We start from the raw sequence: 20,796 nt of genomic DNA on the forward strand, positions 1-20,796 counted from the left end.
TCTTTGGCATTCTTAAAAGTGGATGCGCGCTAGTACATTCCTAGGTTTTTCAGCTGGGAGGTGAGAGGGCATTGGCAGCCTATGGGCTCTATTACTTTCCAGGTCTCTGTCGGTCAAGTTAGGAACCAGTGTACGCAGCAAGGATTGCAGAAATTGCACTATTTCAGACTCTTGTACTGATTCGGGTATTTTATGGAATGGGAGGTTGTGCGTTTGCCCTGGAAATCCCTCATCTCTCCAGTGGTGAGTACTCACTGTGTGTTGCTTGTGAGGAGAATTTGAGGTGCTGAGATCTGCTGTGATCAGCCTGAAGGGAGAGCCGGACAGCATGCCGAACAGTGTGTCTGTGAGAGCTGCCGGCACCATCTTGGCTGCAGCCCGTTCCCATTGGAGGGAAGGAATTTGTCAGCTTTTGAAGCAGCTTAAGGTTCTTCCTCGTTTTTGACATTGCACTCCGTCAATGCCCAGTCCTCCAGGGAGAAGCCTGGGAAATGTAGACCCTGTGTGTCGCTGGATAAAGCCGCTGGAAGCCGGGTGGATCATGGAGCAGTGGGACTAAGCTGCCATTTGCAATGTCGGCAAGCCGCGCCCCCCATTCAATCATACGCTTACAAAAAAATTGTCCACACTTGGAACATCTGGCCTACTCCTCAATGGTCTTTCTGGAATAACAATAGTGAGTCAGTGATATCTGTTGCTGTTATTAAACAACGTGCTTTATTTAACAAGGAGTGTCAACTTATAGTTACTAGTCTGGTTTACATATGCAAAGTATGCAAATTGTCTCTGATATATGTTACAATTTTGTCTGTAACATGTAACATTCTTTTTTTATTCATTGTGTTTTTTTTTTTTTTTTTAAATCAAAGATTCTTCAAAAAATAAAAAAAAAGGCTCTTCTACCTGGGTGACTCCATACGTTCCCCAATCGCTAGTGCAAAGATTAGGGAGTAAAAGCTCCAGTACCTTTATTGTGAAGTGTACCACATCATCCTGTGAAGAGCCGGTAATAGACATGTTTGATATCCTTCATGCCAAGACGGATGCCTTGGTTGGTGATGGGCAGATCAGCAATTGACAATGGTTACCAAAATATCTACAAGTAGTAGGTGACTCAGATTGATGCTTATAGTGAGATGTTGTTTAATATCAACCCATAGTGGGGTCTCACCCATAGTAAACCAATAAAACATGAGCCAAAAAAGTCCAAACATTTAGTCCCTTTGACAAAGCAGCACTTGTTATTGTATAACATACTGGGAATGTATCATGTTCTAAAATAGTCCCAAAAATAACGCAGGCAGAGGTCCTATCAGGGGGAGTTTGAACAGCAGTTTATGTTGGCAAATGTCAGATGTGTGGGATTACACCTTCACCACACCACGTGACTCCACTCCCTTAGTTAGGAATTGCACTCACCAGATTTATATTCAAATATAGGCTTTTTGGGTATGTTATGCCCATGCAATCACTAGCAGGAAGACATCTACCAAGGTATCCCAAAAGACATTACCAAGGATTGGTTTATACATTCGGGTCCTACGATTCACTCCTGCTCCATATCTGTACACATTTCAATAGGCTGGCTGCTTGATCTATCTGGAATCTTGCCTTTATTGCCTTTATTTTTGGGGACTATTTCAGAACATGATACATTCCCAGTATGTTATACAAAAACAAGCGCTACTTTGCCAAAGGGACTATATATTTGGACTTTTTTGGCTCATGTTTTATTAAGTTTTGTTATTATAGTAGCTGCCAATAGATTTTATTTTCAGAACTTTACACCTAAGCACTGGCTAAGTGACCCTGTTTACTTTAGATTATAACATAGTAAACCAATATTTCAGTTGATCAAAGTGAGTTGCTGTATAATCTAAGAATCAACCATTCAACCATGCTGCCAACTGCTCTGTGTTTGAGAAGCTCATGGGAACATCTGGCTCTCTTTCCTTGCCATATATGTACTTCTTAAGTAGGGAGGACATTGCATGTAAATAAGAATTGGGCATGTGGATTTGCAGGGACTTATACAATTTGGGGCAACATAAGCATTTTAAAGGCCTGCCCAGGGACCTTCGACCCAAGCTAAATGAGGAAGTTCTTTAGCCATTTTAGATAGGAGGGTTGTTTAATTGGCTTCAGCTGCTGTTGTGGTAGTCACAATATGGATCCCTAAGTATGGATTACTGCTTTCAGCCCAGATATATAGAAGTTGCAATTTTAAAAAGGGTCAGAGATGCTCAAATTCAAAATAGGGATTTGTTAAAGTGGTGTTCCAGCAGAAATTATACTTTTTAAAATAAAAATACCCCAATAATACACAAGCTTAATGTATTCTAGTAAAGTTAGTCTGTAAACTAAGGTCTGTTTTGTTAGTTTATAGCAGTAGGTTGTTATTTTATAAACTTACAGCAGGCCGTGGGCATCTGGAGCCAGACTATATTTCTTCTTGGATCTCATCCTTGCAGATCTCGCACATGCTCAGTGCAGCACAAGCTGTGTAATAGGTTTCAGGTCAGGTTTCCATAGCAAAGGCAGTGTCAAAGGAAGTTGCCGCCCCTTCCCAGAAGGCATTGCAAACAGGTAATGATGCGATGGCCCACGGCCAGGGAGGAGGAAGCGAAAAATGAATACAGCAGATATACAGTAGGTGCTGAGAAAAAAAAAATATTTATATCCAATTTGTTTACAGTGCACAGTTTAGTGAGCGATGCTGAAGAGTTGTAAATTGGGTGGAACTCCACTTTAAAGTTTACTTTGTAATAGGAAATGAGGCTGAATTGTGTTACCAGTGAATGTGCTAGTGGAAGTGATGTCTCAGGATTGGTTAACATTAGCATGACATCCGCAAACAGGTTGGATGGTGTGGGGTTTGCTGGCAAACTTGTAGCCAGAAATTAGTGTGTGAGCGCAAATACCCTCTGCTAAAGGGTTGATTATCAATTTGAAGATCAAGGGGGATAGGGGGCATCCCTGGCCAGTTCTGTTGGTTATATGAAAGGGTTTGGACAAAAGGATGGAAGTATATACCTGGGCTGAAGGAGAGGAATAAAATGCCAAAATGGCTTAGCGTTGCTGGAGTTCTTTACATTGGGTTTTACCTTGCTCCCTACTTACTGTCATAGACCATACAGCGGCCATTTATAATTTACATTGACACACTCTTTTGGTAGATAGTAATTTTTCGAGTGTTTTTGGTTCTTATTTTGATACCCAGTTCTCCTTTTCGTTTATCTTGAAGAAGTTATTTTGAGCCATCCCCGGCTCCTGGTAACTTAGTCACTAAGGTCAAAATAAGTTTTCCACAATTTCCCTGGAACGATGGTGGCCATTATTTTATACCTCGCGTTCCCCCCACTGAGTCCATTATCTCCTTTGCCATTTAAGTATTTTTGCTGTTTTATAGCTTTCGTATCATTGCTATAGCTTAAGCGACTCCATTTGTCTTATTATTTGGATGTACAAGATATTGTGCTCACTAGCACCCCACTTTTTATTTGGATCAATGCAGTGGTATGTTGTCTATTTTGTATATTCTGACATTGTTAGTTTTATTATTATTGTACTTTTTTTTTATAATAAAAAATTGAAACAAAAAAAATCCTCATCTGACATCACACGGTGGGAGGAACAAAGTCAGTTCCTCTCACTATGCTTAGAGAAGCTGATGGCGCTGATCGCATCCTTTCTGGGCTCCCCGATGTGATGCGAGAGCCTGATAAACGCAGTGGTGGGTGGGGGTAAAAGTAATCTAGCAGCTGTAAAATCACTAGGTTTACTCTTAGCGTGGGAATCGATTACCGTAAGAAACAATACCGGGATCATGGTTGTAGCCTCAATCTGCATATGGCGGGATCATGGTTGTAGCCTCAACCTACGGATACATATGGCAGTACTGAAGTGGTTAAAACATAAGCTTATATTGAGTTGTCAGAAATAACTATTGTTTGTATTGCTATTACAATGTTGATGTTATAGAATGAACGTGTATGCTATGACTTTGAATCTCTTAAGACATGTTTGTATTCATGAATGCCTAAAGAAAATAGAATACCTGACACAAAGTTTTCATATTAAAGAAATACTGAGTATATGCAGTTATTAACTAATGTTAAATACCCATTGTTTCTTTGTTTTATAGGCCACAGATACAGAATCAAAGGTCAGAATATGCACTAGGGCTTATAACCTTTTGGTTAATAAACTGAATTTGAATCCCAATGATATAATTTTTGACCCCAATATCTTGACTATTGGAACTGGCATGGAGGAGCATGATAATTATGCCATGAACTTTATTGAAGCTACCAAAATTATAAAGGTGAGTTTGCTATCAACATTGTTAATGCAGAATTTCAGTTATTTTCTTTCAAGTTGTGTTTCTTTAGGCTTATTTTAAAGGTAAACATTTTTATTTTTTTTTTTCTAGCTAATCATACCTTTTTTATTGGAATGTTGAGTGTTTTTGTGTGGTGAAAACAAACCACTTATAAGGTGAAACAGAATTTCAACATCAAATTAACCCCTTTCACGCCAAACATATGCTAATTTGCTGTACTGTACTGGGCTTTTTTCCAGGGGGCACATATTTGCATATCTCCCTTTTTGTCCTGTGAGCACGCCACCAGTACCATTTTTTTGCATCCGGCGCCTGGCTTTCTCATGAAAGCATTTCGGGCAGCTCATGAGCCACTGGAATGCTTTTCGAAGCCGCAGGAGGGGACATCAGCTGCTCGCCAGTGTTTCTCGGATTTACCGCTTCCGCCAGTTCACCCGAGAAATGATCCGGCGGTCCATAGGTGATCAAAGAGTACATTTTTCTTTTCATACATCAGGGGACATAGAGCCATAGTAATTACTATGTGGGTTATAGAAAAAATATATATAAAACAGCGCTCGCAAATGAATTCATGTAATGTAGTGATCTTTAAAAATCCTCTTGCAGCTGCAGGATAAAAGTGCTTGCACTTTGATGATATATAACAAATAAACCTGCGCTAGCAATTTACTAAAAATAATTGATTAACTGTACCAAAACCAAATCATAAATAATCTATACAAATAATAGTGAATGTGAGAAATGTGTAAAAAATATTGATAATGTATACCATACACAATTAACCGCGCACTGGGTGAAATCGTGCATGAAATGCACTAATAAGGAAAAAATATGCAAAGTGAAAGAGGACAAATCGCAAATATATGTGATGAACAAGCGCGACTATGAAGTGATATAGTGTCATTAAACTAATGCAAAAATTATATAAAATAAAAGCACTCTCATAAATGGTGAATGACAATGAAGTAAGCCTCTAAACAATCATAGACGCCAAGTGAAAAAATGAAACAAAAAAGTCAATTGCATCCAAATTTACAAATGATGGAATATCCATATCTTTAAGAAGCTCCTTCACAGAAGGGACAGATGGCAGACTTCCAGCATATTCATCCGCAGGATGATATAAGGCTACCGATATGCTGATGTTAAAGATGGTTGGGACCATAGAACTCGCGTTCCACCAAAAAAGAAGGGAAAAATATATAGCATAAAACCTTAGGATAGCATAAGGTCACCTGCGCATATATGCGCTACTCACAAGACCGGCATGCAGAGCAGGCATTCAGATAGTTGGTCGGTTCGCCGCTGATCGGCGTGCGTTCCACCAAAACAGGAAGTGATGTCACTGGTACTGGTTAGCAGGCGTAGGCAGGATGTTACGTCGACGCGTTTCGCCCCTCCCCCAGGGCGTTATCAAAGACTAACTAGTCTTTGATAACGCCCTGGGGGAGGGGCGAAACGCGTCGACGTAACATCCTGCCTACGCCTGCTAACCAGTACCAGTGACATCACTTCCTGTTTTGGTGGAACGCACGCCGATCAGCGGCGAACCGACCAACTATCTGAATGCCTGCTCTGCATGCCGGTCTTGTGAGTAGCGCATATATGCGCAGGTGACCTTATGCTATCCTAAGGTTTTATGCTATATATTTTTCCCTTCTTTTTTGGTGGAACGCGAGTTCTATGGTCCCAACCATCTTTAACATCAGCATATCGGTAGCCTTATATCATCCTGCGAATGAATATGCTGGAAGTCTGCCATCTGTCCCTTCTGTGAAGGAGCTTCTTAAAGATATGGATATTCATTCATTTGTAAATTTGGATGCAATTGACTTTTTTGTTTCATTTTTTCACTTGGCGTCTATGATTGTTTAGAGGCTTACTTCATTGTCATTCACCATTTATGAGAGTGCTTTTATTTTATATAATTTTTGCATTAGTTTAATGACACTATATCACTTCATAGTCGCGCTTGTTCATCACATATATTTGCGATTTGTCCTCTTTCACTTTGCATATTTTTTCCTTATTAGTGCATTTCATGCACGATTTCACCCAGTGCGCGGTTAATTGTGTATGGTATACATTATCAATATTTTTTACACATTTCTCACATTCACTATTATTTGTATAGATTATTTATGATTTGGTTTTGGTACAGTTAATCAATTATTTTTAGTAAATTGCTAGCGCAGGTTTATTTGTTATATATGTGGGTTATAGGCCACCTTCAGGTGATGGACACTGGCACGCCCTAAATTAAGAAGTGTACTCCCTATATAACCCCTCCCACTACTGGGAGTTTTCAGTTATTTCGCCAGTGTCTAAGGTGTTGGTCACGAGTAAAGATGTGCTGTGCTGAGCTCCACTGGAACAATCCTTGCTGGGGCTAGCCATGCTGACGGATCCATTCAGAGTGTCTTTTAGCACAGGTTAAATGGTACCCAGGCCTCGTATCCGAAGAAACAAGGTTTTTTGCTTGCAAATTCTTCTCTTTCTAGAGAGCTGGACCCTGGGGTCCAGTACTTTTGGTAGTAAGGCCAATAAAGTTTTACTGGCAGGGTGCTGTTGCAGGTCCAGGATTGTGGGATACCTCAAGGTTCCCCTGTTCCTGAAGGTTTTACAGAGCCCACCGTGAAGGGTGAAGATTGGGTCTGATGGTTTTACCACAGATAACCCTGTGGCGGGGAAAAGGTAAGTGGAGATTTTTTTTCTGAAATTTTTCATGTAAAGTCTCCTTTAACTGAATAATGTTGTCATGCCTATGTGTCACCACTGGGGGCTGTGTTGAGCACTCACCGCCTCATGCTGGAAACAGCACAGTGTCAGGAGCCAAACATTCCTCCTTCTCCTCCGGCCAAAACAGCAGATCCTCCGATAAGAAAAGGGGTGAATTGTCTCCCTGTCAGTGGCCCCTATGCTGGGATTCCCCCCTCAGGGCAGTTTTAAGCCTGTATACAATTTAAAAAAAAAACGCTGCGGCCGCCTGGCAGCTTTTTTACCCCCCCCTCGCCAGTCTGGCTCTAGGTCCTAAGGTACTTGTAGTCCGCTGCTTGCGCGGGAAATCTCATCCTTTTTTAAAGGGAGGGCAGAGCCGTAGGCAACGTGGGGGGGCAGGGCTAACAGCGTCGGCGTTCTCAGACGCCAGGAACACGTGGAGGAAGTGTTTAAAAGCACACTGTGTGCTGCTGCTGGCTGTGGAGGGACACAGGAGCAAAGAGGTGGCTTTGCTTCAGGTTTGGTGACACAGGCATTTCCCTTGACACATTATTATTGCTTCAGGTTGGGCATTAATAGCAGCATTATATTGCTGGACTATAACCTAGCAGTGTATGCATTCTTTTTGGTATCACCTCTGTTTTTGTACATTATGGCTATGAGTGGAAGAGGTACCAGGAACTCCTCAAAGGGTTCTAAGGGTCCGAGTGTTTTACAACAACCTAAATTCATGACCAAAAGAATGTCATCCTCCTCTGAGAGTGATGTGGTCGGTCAGAATGAGCCGTCAGGGGGGACTGGTGTTGCAGCAGTGCTGGACACTTCAGCCCCTATTTATATCACACAGGAGGTTTTTTTCTTCTACCATTTCTAGTTTGGAAAAGAAGATGGATGCTATGATCACTCTTCATAGTGGGTCTAAGCGTAGCAGATCCCCGTCTAGTGCTCAGGATCCTTTTTTTGAGGTACAAGGAGCAGGGGATCAGGAAGGTCTTCCAAAAGACCTGGACGATACTAATATATCCTCTTCTGAGGATGTTAGTGGGGAGGGAGTAATCTCACAAGACAGTTTGCTGGTACACTCCCTTACTAAATTGGTTCGCTCAACCTTTTTGCTGCCTGTAGCGCAGTCTAGTGATGAGCCCACCTCTGGTTTGGGATCACTAAAGCCACCCCAGTATGGGGATGCTTTTCCTATCCATTCTTGGCTAAAAAAGCTCATGTATTCGGAATGGGAACACCCGGATAAGCTGTTTTTTTCCTCCAAGGAAATTTTTTACACTATATCCTATGGAGGAGGAATTCTATAAGAAATGGGGAGTTCCAGCAATTGATGCTGCAATCGCCTCGGTGAATAAAAATCTCACTTGTCTGGTAGACAATGCACAAACGTTAAAAGATCCAGCAGATAAAAAATTGGATCTTCGTTTTAAGAACAACATGTCTCTGGCAGGTTCAGTAGTGCAGCCGGTTCTTGTGGCAATTGGGGTATCTCAGTCCACAAAGGATCAGTTTGAGGAGATACTTAAGATTCTTCCTGATCAACAGGCCCAGCAATGGGCTGGCGTATCAGATGCACTATGTTTTACGGTGGATGCTATGAAAGATTCTATCATTCAAGCCTCACGACTTATGCTGGGACTAGTACATACACGCAGAGTCCTATGGCTGAAATATTGGTCAGCAGAAGCACCATGTAAAAAGCTTCTAGCCAGTTTACCTTTTCATTTCTCCTTTAAGCGTGCTTCTTCTCCAGTGCCAGGAACATATGCCTCTAGGCAGTCTCGACGGCCTCTTTTCACGGTTCCAAAACCAAACGGCGAGGCAAGACCCATTTTAGATCTCAAAGATCTAAACCGGCACTTAAATATCCGATCCTTTCGCATGGAGTCAATCCGATCGGTTGTTTCCATTTTACATAGAGGAGAGTTTTTGGCATCAGTCGATATCAAAGATGCATATCTCCACGTGCCGATATTTCCCGCTCATCAGAAATTTCTGCGCTTTGTGGTAGAAAATCGCCATTTTCAATTTTTGGCTCTGCCATTTGGTCTAGCCACTGCACCACGGGTGTTCACAAAGATCCTGGCACCTCCCTTAGCCAGGTTAAGGGCCCAGGGCATAACGGTCCTAGCCTATTTAGACTTCTGCTTTTAATAGATCAATTTCTGGTCTAAACCAATATCTAATCTCAGCTGTAAGCTACTTGGAAAGCCTAGGTTGGATACTCAACCTAGAGAAGTCTTCCTTGACACCATCAAGGAGATCACAGTACTTGGGGCTAATCATAGATACAGTGCAAAAGAAGGTATTCCTACTCCAGGCAAGAATCAGTTCTATAAAGGAACTAATTCATCTTGTCAGAACAAAGAGAAATCCTTCCATTCGGATGTTCATGAAATTGTTAGGGAAGATGGTGGCCTCCTTCGAGGCCATCCCTTATGCGCAGTTTCATTCAAGACTGCTACAAAACGCCATTCTGTCGGCCTGGAACAAGAAGGTTCAGGCCTTGGACTTTCCAATGATCTTATCCCCCCAGTCTGAGCCTCAATTGGTGGTTGATATCCAGCAACCTCCAAAAGGGGAAGTTTTTTTTACCAGTATCCTGGAAAGTGGTAACAACGGATGCCAGCCTTCTAGGTTGGGGAGCAGTCCTGGAAGAAGCTTCTGTCCAGGGGAGATGGTCCAAGTCAGAGAGGACCTTATCCATCAACATTCTAGAGATTCGGGCAGTACATCTGGCCCTAGAATCCTGGACGTTAAGGCTGCGGAATTGTCCTGTCTGGATTCAATCCGACAATGCCACGACGGTAGCCTACATCAATCACCAGGGCGGCACAAGAAGTCGTGCAGCCCAAAAAAGAGGGGAATCGTTCTAGCTTGGGCAGAAAGCAACATCCCTTGTCTATCAGCGGTTTTTATTCCGGGGATAGAGAATTGGCAGGCGGACTACTTGAGTCGCCAGCAGATGTTTCCGGGAGAATGGTCTCTTCACCCCGACATCTTCCTGTCGATATGTCAGAGATGGGGTGTCCCGGACGTAGATCTGTTCACGTCCAGATTCAACAACAAAGTCGACAGCTTTGTGTCAAGGATGAAGGACCCGCTAGCGTGCGGAACAGATGCCTTGGTCTTCCCATGGGATCAGTTTTCACTAATCTATGCGTTTCCTCCAGTTCTGCTACTTCTGCGCCTTCTCCGCAGGATCAAGCAGGAACGTAAAGAGGTGATTCTGGTGGCCCAGAAGATCTTCTTTTGCCGAGATCATAAAGATGGCGATAGGAGTCCCTTGGACCCTGCTATTGTGGCCAGACCTTCTTGCTCAAGGTCCGGTATTTCATCCTACCTTACAAACACTAAATTTATCGGTTTGGCTATTGAAACCCACATTCTAAGGGATCGTGGGTTATCTCCTTCTGGAGTGACTACTTTGGTTAATGCTAGGAAGCCGGCCTCCAGAGTCATTTATTATAGAAGGAAGTATGTCATAGGTAGGATCCTTGAATTCCTGCAAATGGGATTAGAGATGAAGCTGGCTTTGAGTACTATCAAGGCCCAGGTCTCGGCCTTAGCAGTATTTTTTCAACGGCCTCTTGCTTCTCACTCTCTGGTGCGTAGTTTTATTCAGGGGGTAGCAAGAATTGATCCCCCTATCAGGGCACCTCTAAATCCTTGGGATTTAAATCTAGTCTTATCGGCTTTACAAACTCAGCCTTTTGAACCTATACGGGAAATTCCCTTAGTTCTTTTGACAAGGAAAATAGTCTTTTTGGTCGCCATATCTTCTGCCAGAAGAGTATTGGAATTGGCGGCTCTGTCTTGTAAGGAGCCATATTTAGTCATGCATAAGGATAAAGTGGTATTGCGGCCTCATCCTGAATTTTTACCGAAAGTGGTGACAGGTTTTCATTTGAACCAGGATATTATTCTGCCTTCTTTCTTACTAAAACCTTGATCTAGGGAAGAGAAGGCACTACATTCCCTTGATGTAGTAAGAGCGGTTAAAATATATTGAAAGGCGACCGCTCAGGTTCGCAAAACAGATATTTTGTTTGTCCTGCCAGAAGGTCCTAAAAGAGGACAAACGGCATCAAAATCTACTATTTCCAAATGGACTTGTCACAGAAGATCCTAAAAGAGGACAAGCGGCATCGAAATCTACTATTTCCAAATGGACTTGTCACAGAAGGTCCTAAAAGAGGACAAGCGGCATCAAAATCTATTTCCAAATGGACTTGTCAAGTGATTGTTCAAGCTTATGGTCTAAAGAAGAAAATTCCTCCTTTTCATGTCAAAGCGCATTCCACCAGGGCTGTTAGTGCCTCTTGGGCGGTGCATCACCAGGCCTCTATGGCTCAGATCTGCAAGGCCGCAACCTGGTCTTCAGTCCATACATTTACCAGATTCTATCAAATAGATGTTAAAGGTCATGAGCATATTGCCTTTGGGTGTAGTGTACTGCAGGCTTCAGTATAAGTCCTCTAGCCTCTTAATGCCCTACCTTTTTTGTTGTGTCTCCCACCCTTCAGTTGCCATTGCTATGGGACATCCCATATAGTAATTACTATGGCTTTGTGTCCCCTGATGTATGAAAAGAAAACAGGATTTTTAAAACAGCTTACCTGTAAAATCCTTTTCTTTGAGGTACATCAGGGGACACAGAGGTCCCTCGCTTCTTTGGTATATACGTGTATTGCTTGGCTACAAAACTGAATACTCCCAGTAGTAGGAGGGGTTATATAGGGAGTACACTTCTTAATTTAGGGCGTGCCAGTGTCCATCACCTGAAGGTGGCCTATAACCCACATAGTAATTACTATGGCTCTGTGTCCCCTGATGTACCTCAAAGAAAAGGATTTTACAGGTAAGCTGTTTTAAAAATCCTGTTTTTTTTAATCATTTTTTGCAGTATTACAAAACAGAGCCTTTGGGCATACCCTGGCTCACAGTAATACAATGACAAAACTAAATCCAAAAGCAACAACCTAAATTTAAGTAGTAGCTCACTCATCAGCCTTGTTAAAGCATTACTAAGTAGCACATAAGGGTTATAATAGATTGTGGCACTTCTATAAAGTCAAGAAAAGGACATAGATTAGGAGGGTACCCATTTCAGAGGAAGCAGCAATTTCCACTAATGTAAAGTCAGGTGCCTGTTTGCCAGCATCCCAGATACATATCAAAAAGTATTTGACCCCCTCTGGGAATTGGGACTTTAGAGGCAGACAGCATACCAATGACCTATAATAAAATATATCAATTTATTTCAACATGTTAAAATTGTATTTACAAAATTAGACAAATAAAAGAAAACATGAAGATATACATGATAAAAAAAAATAGCTTTTTATACAGACATCATGGTATTGAACAACCGTGTGAGGTATGCTTTCTCCATTCTACCGGACACGTTTCAGGTCTACAGCCTTTCCTCGGGGGGTATTAGGAGGAAGATGCATATATTCAGCAGTTTCTAATAGAAAATTCACCTTTAGCATATCATATACTCTGCAAAAACAAGGTCTCTAACATCACCTCCGATCCAGAATGCCTTACACGTTACATCACGTCCACATGACTTCATCGGGAGAACTGGATTGGTTGAAATGAATGTCTTTTATCTGTTAAAAATGTTGTAGTCACCATAGGAATTTAATGGCTGACATTTTTGATGTGATCAGAGTCTGTGATTTACCTCTAGAAGTTGAATATTAATCTACTGTAGTGGCCATTTTTCTGTTGCACATATGTATTCAACCCCGGGGCAATAATATATGTGCAAACTGGTCAAGAGGTTTACATTATGCATTCTATTTCAATAATTTTTATTGAAGGATTTTGTACATATACATCAAGGAGAAAACAAGAAAAACAGCAGAGGAAAGATCTTAAACTTGACCTGAAATGTAGCTAGACCGGTACCCAAAAAGGCACCTAAGGATTGCATTAATAAACGGACACTTGTCTGACTATCCAAGACATTAGACGTGGCTTAACTCAAGGTTGTGGTACTGCCTTACTCCCCACACACCCCATCTGGGAACAATCTGTGTTGTGGGGTAGGAGGCAGCGCGGCCCACCACTCCATCTTCTATGATCCATACTTCTTTGTTAGTTTACATTTCAGTACTGATAAAAAAGTAATAGACATATGGACATCAGGCATGACATATCAATAGTTGCAATACTTTGATTGGTCAACTTACAATCACTTATCCTTGAAACTTGCTCTGTTTAATGTGTCTGTATATGTCCCAAAGAAACCCTAGTGTCACCACTTTGGGCTAGGACTGTATACAATAAAGAAGGTAATACATAACTGATAAAAGAGAATGTGCTGATAAAAGAAACTGATATTTAACTGATAAAAGAAAATGTGCGTTCTAGAACTACGCAAACATACATAAACATATTTATTTATTCATCACGGTCAATGTATCTGAACCGGTTTTCCCCAATCTGTCATGGTGCATAATCAACTCCTAAGGTCCTTCTTGTACCATTCAGACCATATTTTCCAACAGCTAGCTTCTTGGAGCTTTCCTTGTGTGGAAGCAAACAGCAACTCATATGCGGCATGCATGTTGCTTGTCGTTATTACTTCTTGGATAGAAGGCACCACTTGATCCTTCCAGTGACCTGCTAGCACTAATCTTGCACTTAAAAGAATGTGGATGGTTACTGTTCTAGCCTCTATTGGTAATGTTTCAATAGTTAAGGATAGAAGTGCCAGACCTGGTGACAGAGGCACTCTTACCTTACCAGAAGTTTTGTGATCATTTGAAACACTGCTGTCCAGTAGTTGGTTATGGCCGGACATGACCACAGTATGTGTTATAGTGTTCTGACCCCTCTACAATTTCTCCAGCATGTCGCAGGAGTATGTGGGGCAAATTTTGCAATTCTATATGGGATTAGGTACCATCTAAGTAAAAGTTTTTGCGTTATTTCCCATAAGTTCACGCTTTTTGTTGCCGCATATGAGACGCTAAGTGCCCTCTGCCATTGATCAGGGGTATAGCTTGCCCCCAGCTCATTTTCCTAAGCTAGTATGTTGGAGGTTTGGAGGTGGAATATATCTTTATTGTTAAGCTTTTTGTAAAACAAGGATATACCTTTAGTTTTAGAGTTTGGATTAGTATAATATTGGGCTATATGCCATGGTAAGGACAAAGTGGTGTTTGGATTGGAGCACATAAAATGGGTAATATGTAAGTAGGTATAATAGTCATTGGTCAAGCCGTACTCTATCTTTAGGGATCTAAAAGTTTTAGGTGCTGGCTCTATCATTAGGTCATCTGCATCCCTGATCCCTTTATCCATCTGCCGACATTCAAGTTAGGTATGATAGTAGCTAGGCTCTGCAGTGGTAATGAGATTATAGTGTTTTTGGTTTCTCTGGAGGAGGAAGTTATAGGAGTACGTCCGAGGCCTGCAGGGAGGCTAGTATAGTAGGGGATTGGGGCATGTCTTATGATCTATGATAACGGCTTGTGAGAAGGAGGTGGTACAGATTATTTCCACCTACTTGTGAGCTTTCCAGTTCTGACCACCTAGTATTAAAGGTTAATTTGAGCTAAGGTGGCATCATTGCGATAATCCTTAAGTATTACCATTCCTACCCCGCCTGCCTTCCTGGTGTTAATCAGATTTGAAAAGGCGCATCTTGCCCTCTTTCCTTGCCATAGGTAGTTGTTAATTTTTGATTGGGCTGTAGTGAAAAAGGAATTGGGTACAGGGATAGGGAGAGTTCTAAACAAGTATATAAATTGGGGCAATAGAATCATTTTGAAGGCCGCTAGTCGACCTGACCTTGAAAGCTCGACTTTAGCTAGTTCTTGGAGTTTAAATTTAAAGTGGTGTTCCACCCTAAAAAAAAAAATGCATGAATGTGCCTAAAAAAAAAAAATAAAAAAAAAATTGGAATTTTTTTTTTTTAACTTACCTCTAAATGCCTGTTGCTAGGGGGTCCCTCGTAGTCTGCCTCTTTCAGTGCCTGGGCTGGTGACATCACTTCCCCTTGGCACAGGAAGGGCTCAGCTCTGCTCCCTCCCTCTTGTCAATCATCTGGGACCCATTACAGGCCCCAGATGACTGAGTGGCCAATCGCACATGCGCAGTGGGTGCCCAACTGTGAAGCCACAGCTCGGCGCCCACAGTTGCAATGCCGGCGCTGCCGAATGGAGGGGGAGACAAGCGCGGCTTCAATCCCCCGCATCACTGTACCCTAGGACAGGTAAGTGTCCAATTAAAAGTCAGCAGCTGCAGTATTTGTAGCTGCTGACTTTCAATTTTTTTTTTTTAAATGGGAACTCCTCTTTAAGTTTATCTGTGAACGAGGTATAGTTGGCCTTAAATAAATCTTCCGTGTTAGGAGTTAAAGTGGTGCCTTGGTATTTTATGCCTGCACTGTCCTATGTGTATGGATACCTTTTTTGTAAGTTTCTCTTGAGTATTTGGAGGAACATTCAAACCAAGTATATAGGACTTAGATTCATTTACTTTGTGATATGAAAGACAATTGAACATTTGTAGTGATTGATGTACCGAAGCCAGGGATTTTTCCACATCTGTAAGCATTAAGATAACGTCATCTGCGAATAGGCTGATGGTTTGTGATGATTTATAAGTCTGAAAACCTGTGATGTGTGGGTGGCTACGAATGTGACACGCCAGAGGCTCCGTCAACAGATTAAATATTAGTGGTGATAATGGGCATCCCTGGCGCGCCCCATTCATAATTTTAAATGGAGTCGAGAGGGTTCCTGAAGTATACACGTGGGCTGAGGGGCAGGTATAAAGGGCCATAAAGGCTGATAGTACTTTAGCTAGGTATCCCCAATGTATGCGGTCAAACGCCTTCTCTGCATCTAAAGCCAGAAACGGAGAAGGCGACCTGCGTAATTTTGCTAGGTGAATAATGTTTATGAGGAGTCTGGTGTCATCTGAGGTCTGACGACTCTTGGTGAACCCGGACTGATCAGGGTGTATGAGTTTAGGGAGGATGTCTATCAATCGTAATGCTATAAGCTTGGCATATACCGTATTTATCGGCGTATAACACATACTTTTTCCCCTTAAAATCGGGGGGAAATCGTGGGTGCGTGTTTTACGCCGATCCCCACTGTCTGTGTAAGAAAAAAAGAGGGAGCGCCGTCGAAAAAGAACGAGCCGAGTGCTCGGCTCCGCTCGCAGTCACGCTGCCCCAACTCCCTGCCGTTTCAGAGCGGATGAAAGAATCGAGTGCTGCCGAAAAAGACCAAACCGAGTGTACTGTGTACTCGGCTCGCAGTCCCACCCAGCTCCTATGATGGACATAACACAGGTCCAATGACGGGACTGCGAGCGGAGCCAAGCTGAGTACACAGTACACTCGGCTCTGTCTTTTTTGGCAGCGCTCGCTCCTCTCATCCTCTCTGAAACAGCAGGGAGGCTGGGCGGCGTGACAACGAGTACACAGGCTATCTCGGCGGCAAATGTAAACATTAAATGTTGCAAACAGCACACAACACCAGGCAAGGCTGCACCAGGCAAGGCTGCACCAGGCAAGGCTGCACTGGGCAAGGCTGCATATGACAATGGGCAAGGCTGCAAATGGATACTGTTCATTCTGCAATGATGGACAAGGCTGCAGATGAACACTGATGAGGCTGCATTGATGGGCATTTAAATGTAAGTTTTTTTCCTTAAAACGGCCTCCTAAACTTGGGGTGCGTGTTATACGCCGGCACGTGTTATACACCGATAAATACGGTAGTTTCAAGTCATTATTAAGGAGTGAGATAGGCTTGAAGTTCTGTGGAGTGGATGGGTCTTTCCCTGGCTTGGGTAGTGTTATAATTAGAGCTTTAAGCATTTCTGAGGGGAAAGAGGAGGCAGCATCATTGTAGGTGTGAACTAAGTGAGGTGTCAGGATCTGTTTAAAGGCCTTGTAATATTCCCCTATAAATCCCTCCGGGCCTGGGGATTTATTGAGTGGCAGTGAGTCAATAGTTTTGATCACTTCCAAAAAACTGAAGGGTGAATTCAGTTCTTGCAATTGTTCCGGTGACAGTTGGGGAAGGGACAATTTGGTTAGAAACTGTGAGATTAGTTCAGGATTTGGTTGATGGGTATTTGGGTCGTTTTCAAGGTTATACAAGGAACCGCAGTACTTGCTGAAAGCATCCACTATGTCTCTGGGGTGAAATTATTTGTCTTTAGTAGTGGGGTGAACTATGTAGGGGATTCTAGTTCTGTACCTGCAATGACGCAAGCGTTGGGCCAAAACTTTCCCCGCTTTATTGCCATTAGCATAGTAAGTCATTTTCAATCGCCTGGAGGACTTTTCAAAGTTCTCCAGGAGATGTAGTCTAAAGGTCATATCGGAGCTGTGTCAATTTGTGGGAGGTTAGAGGTGAAGGGTTTTGCTTATTTAAGTCTTCTAGGGTGTGGATACTGTCAGCAAGCTCCTTCAGTTGCCGTTGCCTCTGCCTCTTTACCCCCGCACCTAGTTTAATAAAAATGCCCCGCATGACCGCTTTGTTGGTGTTCCACGGGATAAAGTGATCAGTTACAGAAGCTACATTGTCCTTAAAGTACTCACTGAGGTGCTTTTCTAGTATCTTTTTAGTATCTTCCCTTTGCAGGAGAAGCGGATTGGCTCTCCATATCGGGATCGTGCCGGAGGCTAGGGAGTCTGCAATAGTCAAAATCACTGATGCGTGGTCTGACCAGGTTATATCATTGATGGTCGTGTTGATCGTTCTTGATAAAAGACCTTGGTCAACAAGAAAAAAATCTATGCTGGAGTATGACTGGTGGGGTGTGGAAAAAAAGGTGAAGTCTTTCTCCTGCATGTAGGCAATGCCATGCATCATACAGGCCATTTTGATGGATTAGATTAAGGAGAGAAGGTCCGAGTAGATGTTGAGGTACAGTCCATGGTTTTATCTGGGACAATGTTAGTCTCCACAGATCATCAAAGACCCTCTTAAGTGTGCATATATTTTCTTTAACAGCTTGTTGATAAATCATATTTGATGGGAGTTAGGGGTATCTACGTTTGCAATTGTATATGTGGTGGAATTGATGTCACATATTAGGATTAGGTATCTACCTCACAGCTCTTTAATTCCCTTGTGAAGCTGAAAAGATACCGCGTCTTTGACTGCTGTGAGGACGACTCTTTTCTTTGATTCTGCATTAGACATGAAGACATGTGGAAAGTTCCTGTGAGAGCATGTAGGTTGTGCTGTATCACTGAAATGTGTTTCCTGTACACACAGGACATCACTTTAAACTGTAGGGCTTCTTGCCACATTGATTTTCGCTTAACTGGGTGGTTGAGGCCTTTTGTATTAATGGATAGAAATGTCACCCCCATGTGGACAGGTTATGAACAAGAGATTGAGAGGCCTTCAGGCAAATAGTTGATTTCGGTGAGAAGTGTTCCCCCCAGTAGTCGCTGTGAAAATCATCCTCTGCGTGGAGAGAGTGTTTATTAGCTGTGTTTGCAGTACTCACAGTATGAAGCTTGTGCTGTGTCACGTAGAGACATTGGATGTTGTCCTCTTTTTCTTGGTGCTGGAACGGGGGGATGGCCTGGTGATGCCTTTGGCTTGAGTGCTGATTGTAGATGTTTCCTTGTGTGCGATACCTGGGAATCTTCGGTAGATTTTGAGGAATGGACCATGATGAATGGGATAAAAACGAAGTAAACAGAAAAACAAAAAAAGTCAATGTAAACAACTGGGTTCCAAATTTTTGGAACATTTTAATCATTCCGGACTAATGGACTAAATGTCCAGGTTTCTGTAAGGGAACTTCATACCTGGATGCAGCTCACTGCTGCTCAAATGTAATCAAAGGGTCAATTTCGTGGCAGAGAAAGGTCTATGTGTCCACCGGGACTTCAAGCTCCTAGATTTACTTGCCAGGTTCAGGTATGTTTTTTGGAGTTTTTTGCGGTGACCATTCTCTATTCTGGTTCCACTGGCAGGGCCTTCCTAGGAAGGTTTTGGTTGTGGTCAGGTTTAGGGATCATTTGCCAGTCCTTCAGTAAGGCCAGGCCTTTTTCCAGTGTGTCTACGATGTGAGTGTCCCCATCTTTGGTAATGGTAAGTTTTGTCAGGTATCCCTACCTGTAGTTCATCTTGTGGTTTCTGAGGGCTTTGGTTATAGTGACAAGGCTTTTCCTCTTTTTGAGAGAGGGGAGAGGTCTGCGTAGAATTGCAGGTTATGGTACTGAGGTGGGATGCGTTCCTTGGTACGCATTGCTGCCATCTTTTGCTCTTTGGTGTGGTAGAAATGCAAACACAGAATCACATCTCTTGGGGTCTGTTCTGGGAGGTAGGAAGGTTTAGGGAGGTGGTCGATCCTGTCAATAGTGATATCAAGCGCCGTCAGATCAGGGAGGATTTCTGCGATTAGAGAGGTAGCGTAGGTCCGCAGATCTCCCTGTCGGACAGATTCAGGACTACCTCTAATCTTCATATTGTTTCTTCTGGACCTATCTTCCATATCTGCTATTTTTCCCCTGATGATCTCCATTTCTTCCTCATTCCCGTCATGGGCATCCATCCAAGTCGTTTATTGTGGTTGTGAATTCCCCCATTTTATGTTCGATGTGAATCTACACTTTCTTCCAATATCTGTATGTCTTGGTTGCATTTTTGTATGCAGGATACCATATCAGCCTGGAGCGTGCTCCGCAAAGAAAGCAACATGTCTTTCAATACAGTGTCCATGACAGGCTGATTGGTGGTCGGGAACTTCTCTATTCCGTCTGGCAGCTCCTCCCCAGAATCATCAGGCCTGGCCACCGGACTGCAGAGCCATCCATCCTAAATTTAGCCTTAGCAGGGCTGGCAGACTGGGGTGTAGGAGTGTGGGCTTGTAGGGGATCTGTTATTTTTGTTGCTAGAGAAGGATGCAGGCGAAAGGGATTGTGAGGCACGGACTGGGGTAGAGGATGATCTGGCGCCATCTTGCTTACCTCCGTGCAGCTGATATGTGAAGTACTCAGTAATCTTCTGAGGCTTCCGATTCTCCTTGCGCTTCCTGGACATTGTCATCTGGGTGTGTGAGATGTCAGTCACCCTGATGGGGTGATGGTTTTGTCCCCTGGTAAGCTGCTTCATGCTGCCGTTTGTCCCTCTGTGCAGGAGCTCCACTCTCACGCTGCCATTCCGGTTCGCGGTTAGCCACGCCCCTTACATTATGCATTCTAACTAAAATCATACTAAGACCCCACAGGCCAGGAATACTTTCCATAATTTTATATACATTTTCTTATATCAAATAAAAAAAAAAATTAAAAGTAAAAAAAAAAAAAGCAGGGATATGTCTTCAGCGAGCTGAATCTGCAAGGGAGACATTCCGTCGTACATACATCTCCAGCTTGCCAAGAAGGTATAAAGCCTACCTGATCCGTGTGGATCATGAAACCAATAACATGATTTAAGCGACTAGATAAAATCTGGACAAACTATAGGCCCAGGGAAATGGGCCCATAGTTCGTCCAGGAGGTATCATCCAATTGGGGCTTGGGAAGGATGGACATGGTGGGCGTTGAAGTTTCTGGCTGGAAGGATTGGCCATCCAGGAGTGAATTAAAGACGCCAAAAGGTCAGCAATCCCTTTATAGTAAGTGACCAAGAGCCCATCAGGGCCAGGGCGCTCATTTGGTTTTAGTGATTTAATCGCAGTCAGAACCTCTAAATGCAAAATAGGTTTCTTATAATCTTCTGGTTGGG

The 20,796-nt window shown here is 42.8% G+C and overlaps 1 protein-coding gene across 4 annotated transcripts in view; it reads left to right on the forward strand.

Moving 5' to 3' along the window:
- MTR (5-methyltetrahydrofolate-homocysteine methyltransferase) overlaps positions 1-20,796 on the forward strand; it is a 1,497,716-nt gene that overhangs the window by 630,808 nt on the left and 846,112 nt on the right. For all 4 annotated transcript variants that reach the window (XM_073627630.1, XM_073627629.1, XM_073627631.1 and 1 more), the window contains one exon: positions 4,145-4,324. In XM_073627630.1, the coding sequence (XP_073483731.1) occupies positions 4,145-4,324 (180 nt within the window). The remainder of the gene's footprint in view (positions 1-4,144; positions 4,325-20,796) is intronic.

Source organism: Aquarana catesbeiana, linkage group LG04 (genome assembly GCF_042186555.1).
Source record: "Aquarana catesbeiana isolate 2022-GZ linkage group LG04, ASM4218655v1, whole genome shotgun sequence".
In the NCBI taxonomy this organism is placed as follows: Eukaryota; Metazoa; Chordata; class Amphibia; order Anura; family Ranidae; genus Aquarana; species Aquarana catesbeiana.